At 36.3% G+C, this 12941-nt stretch overlaps 2 protein-coding genes across 3 annotated transcripts in view; one reads left to right on the plus strand and one right to left on the minus strand.

Annotated features, from left to right (window-relative positions):
- The window catches only part of CLDN16 (claudin 16), a 122774-nt gene that overhangs the window by 7651 nt on the left and 102182 nt on the right, over window positions 1-12941 (plus strand). The gene's annotated exons all lie outside the window — the stretch shown is intronic.
- Window positions 7534-12941, minus strand: part of CLDN1 (claudin 1) — a 39777-nt gene continuing 34369 nt past the window's right edge. Inside the window, exons 5-6 of the mRNA XM_002814413.6 lie at window positions 11859-11943; window positions 7534-10131 (exon numbers count right to left, since the gene is read on the minus strand). Coding sequence (XP_002814459.1) covers window positions 9969-10131; window positions 11859-11943 — 248 coding nt within the window. The 3' untranslated portion in view covers window positions 7534-9968. The remainder of the gene's footprint in view (window positions 10132-11858; window positions 11944-12941) is intronic.

Here is a 12941-nt window from a genome sequence, read left to right on the forward strand (position 1 = left end):
AATAATTATATAATGAATACCTATAAACCCACTACCTAACCCAAGGACTAGAACTTTACCAACAATAACCATATACTTATAACTTCTTTACCATCCTACTGCTTGTCTTCTTTCAAAGAAAACATTATACTAAATTTTGTTATTCATGTCCATGCCTTTTCTTTACAATAGTTTGACCTCACATGTATATTATACACACACACACACACACACACACACACACCTTAACAATATATTATTTAGTTTTGCTAGTTATGAGTTAAAAATGATATTACTTGCAATGTGTCCTTCTGGGAGTTGCTTTTTTTTTTTTTGAGACGGAGTTTCGCTCTTGTTGCCCAGGCTGGAGTGCAATGGCATGATCTCTGCTCACAGCAACCTCCACCTCCTGGGTTCAAGTGATTCCCCTTCCTCAGCCTCCCAAGTACCTGGAATTACAGGCATGTGCCACCACGCCTGGCTAATTTTGTATTTTTAGTAGAAACGGGCTCCCGACCTCAGGTGATCCGCCTGCCTTGGCCTCCCAAAGTGCTAGGATTACAGGTGTGAGCCTGGGAGTTGCTTTTTTCACTCAAAATTGTTTCTAAGAAAATATTCATTTTACATATAACTGTATCTATTTATTTGTTTCATTTTTACTGCTATAAGGTGTTTCAATGTGTAAACACACCACAAATTATTTATCATTAAATCAGTGAAAATTTTAAAGGTTTCCAGTTTTCTTACTGTAGCTATAATTGTCATTCTTATACGTGTACCCTGTACACGTATAAGAATTTCTCAAAAGTATATGCTTATAACTGCATTTTAATATGAAGTTGGATATTTAAATTTGCAGTATAATGTTAGTATTCCTTTCAAAATTTGTTAGATCAATTGGAGACCATCATTAATCCACATATCCTACAACACTTGGATGCATATCAGACATTTTACATTTTGTCAATCTGGTGGACATATGAGTCTGGTTTAAAATTATATTTTTCATTAATTTTATTAATAAGGTTTTATTATTAAAGTTATTAATAAGATTGAGCATATTTTCACATTTTAATAAGCTTACATAATTTATCTTTTGCAAAATGCCTTTGCATGAATTTAGCATTTTTTCCATTTGATTGTGTTTGTTATAATTGATCTATTGGTTTTTAAAAATATTTTCAATATTAAGTCTTTGTTTATTATACACTATGCGGTGGTTATTCTTCTTAATTTTGGATTGCCTTCTGACGTTTCTATTATGTCTGATGAACAGAGTCCTTTACTTTAACATAGTTGTATATAACTATTTTTTAAGGTTTTGTTTTTGTGTCTTACTTAATTAGAAAAATTCTTTAATTTATAGTAAGAAATTTATTCTTCTGTATTTTTTTCGGAATTTTTTTTATATTTTAGTGTTTAACCTATGTAAAATAAATTTTTGTGTATGGTACGGGTTAGAGACCATGTTTGTTTGTTTGTTTCCCCTGTAAATATCCACTTGCCCCACAGCATATACTGAAGCATCCCTCATTTCTCTGTTGATCTGTAATACTATCGTGTCTTATATCACGATTCCATACATGCTTAGGTCTATTTGTACTCTCTATTCTATCCCACTATTCAGTTTTCCACCCACTGAGGATTTATGAAAAAGTTTTGATTTTCTGATATATAAGTACCACTCCTTTCTCCTTTTTGCCTTATTCTTCTTTGGCTTCTTCATCTTCTTGACTTGAATAGAGTGATAAGAGTGAAGGTAGAGTAACCTTCCTGGAACCAAAATAGCCATGAGAACAGAAGCCGTACACTAAGAATGACAAAGAGAGGAGATGACTGAGCAATGATTTTACAAATTCATCAAAGCATCTGTCTACTACCTACCTTGGGACAACTTGGAATGTGAGAAAACCAAAGCTCTATTGGCTAATTCTCTGTACTTTCATGTGACATTCAGGAGGTATGCTGCTCTTCAAGTAAGAATCTTCCACGGAGTGGGAGTTGAGGGGGCGTGGGGGCGGGCAGTTTGCTGACAGCTTTTCGCTGCAGTGCTTTTGGCAGCTGCTGCAATTTTCTAGTTAAAGCCACACTTTTAACAGCTCACAGATAATGAGTAAATATAGCGGGGGTATTAGGAAGCGACCATTGCTGCCCAATGCAGGACTACCTTAGGGACATCCTTTAAAGAAGAACTCCCCATGGGCTGGCCACAAGGCTTTATAAGAACACTCAGCAACCTGAAGTTTTTCGGACACAATTCTCCTGCTTTCCTGTTATCCATTCACAGGTGTCAGACCAGGCTGTATTTGTTAACTGTAGCCCATAGGCTAAAGCTGGTCCACAGCCTGTTTTTTGTATGGCCCACAAACTAAGAATGATTTACATATTTCAAAGAAGGATACAAGCGACAAAATATTAGGAATATATGATAGACAATTTATGTGACCCACAAAGCCTGAAATATTTGCTATCTGGTCATTTACAGAAAAAAGTTTGCTGATCTCTCCGATCCCTGGCAAACACTTTTCCTGTCTACTCATGCTGCCTTTTCCTATTTTTTTCCTCACAGGCATTAGCCATCATGCTTTTGCAAGTCTAACTCTGTCTTGGCATCCTCCTTCCCAGAACACTTAAACTGACACATTTGGTTTCTATCACATTACATTATAAAGATGCAATTATTAAAAGGGCAGAATCAGGATCAGAATCCAGGGCTGGTCTGTGACCCTAACATACCAGATTTCTTTGATGATACTCTCACAGAGAAAAAAGAATGAAAAATTTGAGAGATGATAAAAGATGGATTCAGTAATGAGAAAAATAAATTTGGTTTCTGCCATTATTAACCAGCTAGCCTAGTGATATGTAACAATCTAAATATCCAAAGACTGGGGCATATTTTCAACTTAACTCAATCCTGTGAAACTGATGTTTTGTTACTCTCTTTTCTTGAAATCCTTTTCTCCATTCTAGTCCTTCGTATGCCCATTTTTCTACTGCTTACTGGACATCTCTACTTGGATGTTCAATAGTCATGTTAAGATTACTATGTCCAGGTTGGGCGTGCCGACTCCTGCCTGTAATCCCAGCACTTTGGGAGACTGAGGTGGATGGATCACCTGAGGTCAGGAGATCGAGACCAACCTGACCAACATGGTGAATCCCAGTCTCTACCAAAAATACAAAAATTAGCCGGGTGTGGTGGCTTGTGCCTGTAGTCCCAGCTACTCCAGAGGCTGAGGCAGGAGAATCTCTTGAACCCGGGGGGTGGAGGTTGCAGTGAGCCAAGATCGCACCACTGCACTCCAGCCTGGGCGACAGAACGAGACTCTGTCTCAAAAAAAAAAAACAAAAAACAAAAAACAAAAAAAAAGAAGGAGAAGGAGAAATTATCACCATGTCCAAAATGAAATTTCTGACTTTCTTTTTCAAACCTGCTCTCTCTCAGTCTTTCCACTTTTGGTTTATGACTGCTCCATCTTATCAGTTTCTTAGGCAAAAACTTTGGAATCATTTTTGACTAGTCTTTTACTTTCATACCTCACATCTAGTCAATCAGCAAAACCAGTTGGCTCCACTTTAAAATAATATCCAGATTCTAACCACTTCCTCCGATGACAGACTGCAATCACCAAGCCATCTCTTGCCTGGATTATTGTAATAACCTTTTATATGAACTCATTGTTTCCCTCCTTATCCACTTATGGTCTATTTTTCAACACAATAGGAAGAATACTCTTACTATGTCTCAGTTTAGATCTATGTTTCCTTTGATCAAAACTTATTATCTTTTGCTTTCATTCAAAGTAAAAGAGGAAGTCTTTAGAATGGTCTGTCATATCCTATACATTTTAAATCTCTTTCCCTTTAGGCTTTCATTTTAAAATACTATCTTCCTAGCTTACTTCATTGCAGCTGCATTGTCCCCTTTGCTCTTTTCTGAACATTTTGTACATGATTCTACCTTGGGAAACTTGCATATGCTATTTCCAGAATACTTTCCTACCAGGTACCACTTGATTTGCTTCATCTCTTTTAAATTATTTCTTAAACTTCACCTTCTCATTGAAGACTTCCATTGCCACATGATTTTAAACTGTTACCTTCCTCCAACCTTCTCAATAGTTCTTGACTATTTAGTTTAGGTTTATCGCTGTTTAATAAGCTATATAATTAGTATATCCATTTTATTATCTGCATTCCTTACTAGAATGTAAATTCCTGGAAGAAAGGAATTTTTGTCTATTTTATTCATGGCTGCTGGGTTGCACAACTCCAGAGGCACCATTTCCACTATTGCAGAAAATATATTGCAAATGTTAGATTCTTAAAAATATTATGTGAGGCCAGTGTACTGGCTCACACCTATAATCCTGCAATTTGGGAGGCTGAGGTGGGTGGATCACTTGAGCTCAAGAGTTTGAGACCAGCCTAGGCAATATGGAGAAACCTCATCTCTAGAAAAAAATACAAAAATTAGCTGGGCATGGTGGCATGTGTGGGTAATCACAGCTACTTGAGAGGCTTAGGCAGGAGAATTGCTTGAGTCTGGGAGATGGAGGTTGCAGTGAAATGAGATCATGTCATTGCACTCCAGCCTGAGCAACAGGAGTGAAACCTTGTCAAAAAAAAAAATATATATATATATGAATCAATCAATCTATCTATGTTTAGAAAGTATGTCTGGTAAGAGTATATTACCATATACTGAAATGGAAAATAAAGCACAACTCAAAATTATTTTTACATGATGCTATGTAAAAAAATAAAAAATAAGAATAAACCCCAAAGCCTATCTCTGGGAAAGGAAAAAAGGCTAGAGAAATCACATCAAATTATTAGAAAGTTCTACCTTTGGGTAATATGACTATTATAATATTTAAAATAATTATTTCCACTTTTCTATATTTTTCTACTTTCTTCATTAATGTTTTAATTTTATTATCAAATAAATACATATTGTGGTAAAAAGTTATCACAAAAAATAATTTAAAAACCACTGCCCTTGCTGCATTGAAGCTCATATATCTTTGCTGTATTTCACCCTCACCTTCCAGCAAGTATTCTCTGCTATTCCTCACCCTTGATCTAGATGTCTGCTTGACTCAGATCACCTATAGGCTGTTGAATTTTTTAAATAGAGTCAAGCAGCAGCAATAGACACTCAGAAAAAGCACAGCATTAATAGAAACAGGAAACTTTGACAAAAATGATTTCCAAAAAGAAGTAAAAGCCTCTTCAGCATAGCAATGTGTTCTATCCCAGGTCAGCTCAGTTAAGAGATCTGAGCACAGTTTTCAAACTTTATCTTTCCTAAATTGGTGTTTGTGGGGGTGTGGGTGTGTTTTCACTTTTTTTTTTCTATTTTAGAAAAGGGAAACAAACCAATAAATTACAAAAATAATGAAATAAGTGAACTAAAATCACAGAAATGCTATTCAATTAAAAATAAACGAAGCAAGCTTAAGGTTTAGCTAACGACTCTCCTGAAAATTGCACATTAAAGAGAATAACTCAGGCTCCACTTTATAAATAACCACTTATCCTCTTGAACCCACATGCTTTGATAAAAAGAAACGTGTTCTTTTAAACAGTATTTACTTTGTATTATTGATTATTCTTTGGAGGTAAATTAAAAATAATAGAGAAAGGCAAGAAAGAAGATTATTTGCCAAAGAAACATGACAAAAGCATCTGAAGGACCACCTGCTTTTAACTCCTCCTTTTCCCCACAAAAACAAAAAAAACCCAATCCTGAACCAGAAAATAAAGCAACAACATTAGGGAAAGGGTGAACTGACAGCAAATCTGTTAATTTGTTGTGTGTTACTGGATGTGTGTTACTCAGAAAATGGTTGGTCCTGAGAGATGACATAGGCCAGTGGGTTGCAATCCACACAGTATGTTGAAATCCTCTGGGAAGCTCCTGCTAGGACTCTCCTCTCAGAGGTTCTGATTCCTTTGATTTGGGTGGGGCCTTGGAATTGGGAAGTTTCAAAAGCTCCCAGGTGATTCTAACATGCTGTTATGGCTAAGAGCCACTGCACAGGTCTAACGCCTTCATTTTATGAATGAAGAAACAGTGGGTGGAGATCTCCATGGCTCACCTGGCTCATCAGTGGCAGAACCAGTGCTGTGTTTCAAGTGTACTTCTCTTTCCACCTAACATCTTTTATGCTGCTTCAGCCGAGGACAAGGTCTTACTCATTTCATAGCTACTTTACCCTGCCTGCATTTAATGAGGCTGGCCCTGTGATAGGTGTTCAGTAAATATTAATTAAATAAATTCATATCTAGTTTTCAATTGCTGATAATGACCATATTGGAAAACTTATCAATAGAAGTGGAGTGTGCAAACTGTCAAGGGATTTCCAGAGGTTCAGCATTGAGAAACTCTCTGATTGCCTAATTTTAGGACTCAACAAGCCATCCCCACATAACCCTAGAAGCTGCAATGACTTCTATCAAAGTTGCATAGTTACAGCTAGATGAAAAGATCTTAGGGCAGGCTGGGGGTAAACGGGGTTTTTGGGAAATGAGGAAAGAAGGAAATTCAGAGATGTTACACCTGAGCCACATGTAAAATGAAGGAAATATACACAACCAGATCATATGAGAAATAATGACAGGCTGAAAAAGGTGGGAATATGGGGACAAAGTGAAGTTTTCTCTTGATCTGGGCAAATATAGAAAGTGCTAAACAAGAGAAGGAAAGGTTTGAAGAACAATGGCATTCAGATAAGGATGAGCTCACACAGAGGTGATATCTACTTGGTATGATTCACAATCCAAGTTTTCCTTTAGTTCTTTTCAGGAGCACCAAGGTATTTTATTGCCTTTCAAACTTCCGCTGGCCTTGGCCTTATCTTCAGATATTTAAATTCTGTAGAAACAGAGTGAGAATTCTGAGGCATCTGCTTCATTTAAGGAGAATTCAAGTCAAATTGACTGGCAATGATCTTTGCACCTCACCCATCATGCTAATGTCTGAGACTCCACATTAGAGCTGAAAGCCTTTACTTACAAGCCTGGTCTCAATATGAACATTGTCCAGGAACAGGCCACACTTAAGGTTGTGTCAGTTATTGATACTTTAAGATAATGAGTGAATGAGTTCCGTCACATCCTTATGGGGTGTGACGGGGGATGATCTGTAATGATCATCATTACAGAAACAATAATGGGTTTCCAGCAGCTGTCTTTCACTCTTCCACCTTTGTGAGGAACAAAGCCACTTAAGTTTGCACAGTGCTTTACAGTTCACAAAATATCTTCCTATCTTATCATTTATTATTGTATGTCCCCTTTTTAAAGATGAGAAAAAGTATTAAGTAACATCTCCTGGCATCCTCTTCTATTACCACCCTTGACGAGGAACTCAATTTGAGAGAAATAGGGCATTCTAGTGGGTGGAGCAACTCAAATTGGATAGATGGGCCAGAGGCATCATAGTTCTTTCCCAGGAACATGGTGAGTCACATCCTATCCCAAGCCACCTCCTCTACCAAGAATGGCAATCTTACAATAAATGATTAGAAAACAAGCCAATAATCCTTTTTTTAAATTAAAAAACAATTTATTGAAAAAGAGTAATGCTTTATACAAATTCCCATTATAAAACCCCAAAATATCTATTGGTCTGTTTCCAGGTGTGGTAGAAGAATATAAAAAGGTCGAAATTGGATAAGTTCTATTGTAACAATTTTGTTGGTCATTTTGGGCCATGAAATTTTTTTCATGAAACTGATATCCACATGGAATTACACTCACACATCATGAAGATCTATGTAAGTGGCAAAAGCCATTTAAATTTTAACTTCCAAAAGCATATATTCTCAGGTTTGGAAGGCCCACTAAAATTTATGAGGTCCAATTCCTCATAAGACACGGTGGCTGACTTTCCTTGTGTAGTTTATTGTGAAGTACCATTTCCAAACTAACTATCCTAGCAGCGTCAGCTGCCAGCTAACAGCAAGAGCTCTGAGGGCATCACTTAACAGATAGCACCTTATGAGTCATTATGATTCAAAAATCTCCCTTGCTGTTGGATTTACCAACACTTAGGCTTTTATTTCTTCCCATTGCATCTGCTTAGCCACAAAAAGCATTGGGCCATACTCACTGCAGAAGATAAGACTTCCTCAGAATCTTATTCGTTTAGTGCGCTCAATTTGACTTCACTGTCTCATCACTTGAGAGACTGGTTAAGGCAAGAAACCCATTTCTTAACTTTTTTTTTCTTTTCAAACATTTGAAAAGCAATACCAAAATGTATGCAGTTAATTCCTCAATTCTTTCCCTTAATATAGCGCTTTTTAAAAATTACAAAACCACATTTATATGTATTCTATCTCACCGGATCCCCACAACATCACTGTGAGGTGGGCAGATCAGGAATTATAAACCACCTCTTACAGATGAAGCAATAAGCTTACAGCAGCCAAATGCCTTGCTCAAACACAGACGGTGATTGATAGCACCAAGACTCAAATCCAGGTCTCCAGACACCAGTGCCAACACCCTTTCCATTACATCATCTTGCTCAAGTGAAATAGCATTCTGTACAGACTGGAAAAGTAAGAGCAGTTGTTAAAATGGAACAGAGCACAAACAACATGTCAGACGCAGCTGAAAGAATGGAAATAGACTGGTAGAGAGGAAGGCACTGAACCACATGAAGGTATGTGTGCAGCTTTCGTTCAGTGACTTCTTCAGTGACTCAGCCAACTGAGCAAATAAAGACACTACATAGGTACAGATCATGTTCAAAGAATGAGAGTAATATAAACTAATTAATATTCACACTACCTCTTCTAACTGGTTAAGTATCATTATCTCAATTTGGCAGATAGAAAAAAGAGGTAGAAAGATTAAGTGACTTGCTTACAGCTACAGAGAGAATATTTGTCACCAGATTATCACTCCAGAAAGTCTAGCACTTTGTTCAGACAAACAGACCACACCTTATTAGGAAGATATAAACTGCATGATAATTACACGTGGGAAAACAATACAATTAAGGAATGGGGAACAAAAAGGTAGTTTAGGGGGAATACACAACTGTGAATAAGTAGCTTAAAAATTCAATCAATAAAATTGTGTTACAACACCTGGGTGAACAGCATGCAGCTACTCAATTGGACAAATATTTTCAAAGCAAACAAGAATGCCATGGATCAGAGTACAGGGATTGTGTGGGAAGGTCAACAGGAATTTATCACTTTGGTCATGCAGAAAGATTTGCCTCCAAAGTTCTGATTTGCAATAAATTCTTATTGGCTTTAGAAACTAAAATGTAGGCTATGAAATGTGTTAGATTCAGGAGATAGAGACCAATGAAACACAAGACAAATAAGGGCTTAATAACGATGCAAGTGCTATAAGATTATGGTAAAAAATAAAATAAGTATTTGAAAAGGGCACGCATGAAGAATTGAAAGAATTCATTCTTGGGAAATTAGGCTAGGTCTTGTGGCAAAGGCACTAAAAGCTAATGAAGAAGAGTAAATGATATTTGACTATTATATATGTATATATAGACAAAAAAGAAAATATACCAATAAACATTTTCATCAATATGGAATTAAATACATTTACCTATTTTAGAGATATTTTAAGTATGCTAGTATCAACATAATGAGAAGAGTATTTTACTGTCTATTTTTAATAGAAAAACATGTATATATACATATCTATATATATTTAAGGAGCACCCCTTCCCCCATTTGAGTATGATTACTCAATGGGAAGCAGTAATACAAATGGGAAAATCTTCCCTCCTGTATTGAGGAAAGAAGATAAAATAAGACTAAGCCATGTCTAGCACTGAGTATTTTTAACACATGGGCTTTTTGTTTGTTTGTTTGTTTGTTTTGTAATACCATACTTCAGATTACAATACTCAAAAGTCTAAGGTCCTAATGTTAATGATAGTATCTCAATGTCCATTTTCGGTTTGTTCCACGTGATTTTCTCCTTTTGCCTCTGTGTCACACGTAGTCTTTCCCACTGGAAGGAGCAGGTTTTGGATAAGGCCTTGGTGTTGGGTAAGAGGTTGTTTTTCGGGGACAGGAACAGCAAAGTAGGGCACCTCCCAGAAGGCAGAGAGAAGCAGCAGCCCAGCCAGTGAAGAGAGCCTGACCAAATTCGTACCTAAAAGGAAAAACCCATGTGCTTGTTAATCAGTGAATTATCAGCAACTTTTGTAACACAATAAAGGAAAAAAATCAATACTCATTATATATTTTTTTTCATTGAAAATAACCCCTCAACATCCCTTGGGAAGTACTTTAAGATTTCTTAACATATACACACAAGAATGTTTATATTGCAATTATTGACAATTTGCAATATTAGATCAGGAAATAACACATGTAATACCAGGTTAATTACAGAAATAATTCCAAAGACTTTTCCATATGTAGGATACTTGTAAAGCATGTTTAAATGTTTTAGAAGTAGGGTTGGGATCATGGTTCCTAGGCTGAAACTTAGCAAAGGAAGCTTTATCACTAAGTAGTAATCATATTCTATAAAGAAACTGATAGAGCATAATGGAGATAATCAGAGTTTTGAACAGATGACCCATTGATCCCAGGCACCTATATAATCTGAAATCCAAATTTTATGGTTTTGTAAAGAAAAGTTCTAAGCAGTCCATGAACCATTCTGGATTAAGCTGAACCAGGCAGATGTATTAAAGTAGACACTTAGGGTAGGGTATCTGTGAGTGATTATGGACAATACAGAAGAGTAGAGAAGAGCTGGTACTATAAGTTATAAGGCCAAGTCTGAATCCTGATGCAGACTCTCAACTGCTACAATTCTGAGATAGCAACTTCACCTCTCAGCCTCAGTTTCTCCTCCTCTCAAAGCAGGATAATCCCACCTGCCTCAATAGACTGCTTTTAGGATCACATGCAATAATGTAAATAACAATTGCAAAATGGCTGGCAATTTATAAAGTACTTTCCTGTGCATTACTGGTGTTATTACCTTGGTGAAATTTTAGCCTACTGACCTCTAGCAGTTTCTGTTCTTACACTGTAAATCTCATGGGATGGGCTCCAACACAACCATTGCAGTATGTGTGCTCCCATATGTGGGTGATGATATAAAAAGAAACACATCTTATCTCTCCAAACACTGAGGTTTTTCATCCATTCATCTACGCACTCAACAAACAATAATTATATTTTAATATCCTGACTGAATGTAGTTATTAGGTGTTAAAGATGTGAAGACAGTGAGATGAAGAGCCTCGTCTCTGATTAAAGAATGTTGTTACATGAGAGCTAAGAATCAGCTCAACTTGCACAACTTGCAGTATTAAGAAAGATGACCTTTGTAAAGCCAATTTTACAGTTGTGAAAGAACGAAAAATTTCAAGGTGGTATCTGAACATACTAAAAACATACATCATAGCTTTATGTGTAAAAATGAACTGTAGGGAATGAAGTATTATTTGTTAACCCCTATAGTAGTACAATTTTTCTCAATCAATCATAAACTGTGCATCAGTTACAAACAATCATAGGTAGGTGTTGTAAACATCAGAATACACTTCAAAAAGGAAATTTCAAATATATTAACATCTTTATTAATACTCGAAAAAACAAAAAAAGAAGTCCAGTATACAGGTGAAGAGTATAGAGCTTGAAACTTTCCTACTTTGGAAGGTATTTTGTCATCAATACGGGGTGTTAAAGCAATTATCAAACTCATTTTAACGTAAGTCAGAGATCATTTAAATTGTTTGTAGGTTTGACATAAAATTCTTGAAAGCAAATCTGGGAAACGATGGCACTAGCAGGACTTTGTAGAATATAAAAAGGGTATTTTCTCAGAAAACGAACTGTTTTACGCATGAATAGCTTTACCTGGCGTTGACTGGGGTCATGGGGTCATAGAACTCTTGAACGATTCTATTGCCATACCATGCTGTGGCAACTAAAATAGCCAGACCTACAGAAATTCAGAACAAAAGACTTTTAATCACCATGGAGCAGTGAGCCTAAATACACAGTCTGTTAAACCAAAACATATTTTGCAAGAATTAAATCTCATCAATAGCGTTGATATTTTTATTTTGGTATTAGGGAGATGAGAAGTCCAGATATGATTGATTCCAAGTATCTATTAAAATATAAACAATACTAGGTTGGAGTTAGACAAAATTTATACTTTTTTATGATACTTGGCACAAATAATTCTTTTTTGGAAACAATTAGGCAGGTGTATGTTGTACAAAATCTCTTTTAAATATGCCGTTATACATGAGGGTACTAAACCACATTTGATAAAACTGTTGTCATTATTAGTACAGATAGAATTACTTGCAAAAGGGGAAGATGAAAACTCTTCTATGTTCTTGATCAAAGTGAAAATTTACATTTCTGCAGAGTCAAAAGGAATGCAAGCAGCTAGCTAGAGTGAGATTAGGACATGTCTCAGAATGGACCAGAATACCTGCATTGCTACTGCCCCATTGGCCAAGGGAATACCTGATACAGGTATAGATTGACCTGAGATTTGTTGAGGGTGCCACATCAGATCAATTTATGCAACCCAATCTCAATTTCCCATGGCATTTTATATTCAGTGATAGCAGAGAAATCATTTAGTCAAAATCATTCACTTAATCATTTATAAGATGTATAAAATACTTCATTTTTTTCTTATCAAAAAAGTTAAATAACTTTCTTGTAGTAATTCTAAGCATTCATCAATATAGACAGATTAGATGTTTCTATGCTACTCTGTCTCCCCAACCAAAAACATGGTCCAGTGTAATTGCCTCTAGACATGACAGAAAACACTATTGCTTTTGGCTGCTCAAATAGACCACGCGAATGGTCTTGAACTTCTGATGCTTACTCCTAAGAGAAGTCCCTGAAACTGGAATAGGAGTGATGCAGTCACACGTGGGAGTTACAAGAAGGCAAGCAAAGGAAGAATGCAAT

The sequence above is a fragment of the Pongo abelii genome, chromosome 2 (assembly GCF_028885655.2).
Source record: "Pongo abelii isolate AG06213 chromosome 2, NHGRI_mPonAbe1-v2.0_pri, whole genome shotgun sequence".
In the NCBI taxonomy this organism is placed as follows: domain Eukaryota; kingdom Metazoa; phylum Chordata; class Mammalia; order Primates; family Hominidae; genus Pongo; species Pongo abelii.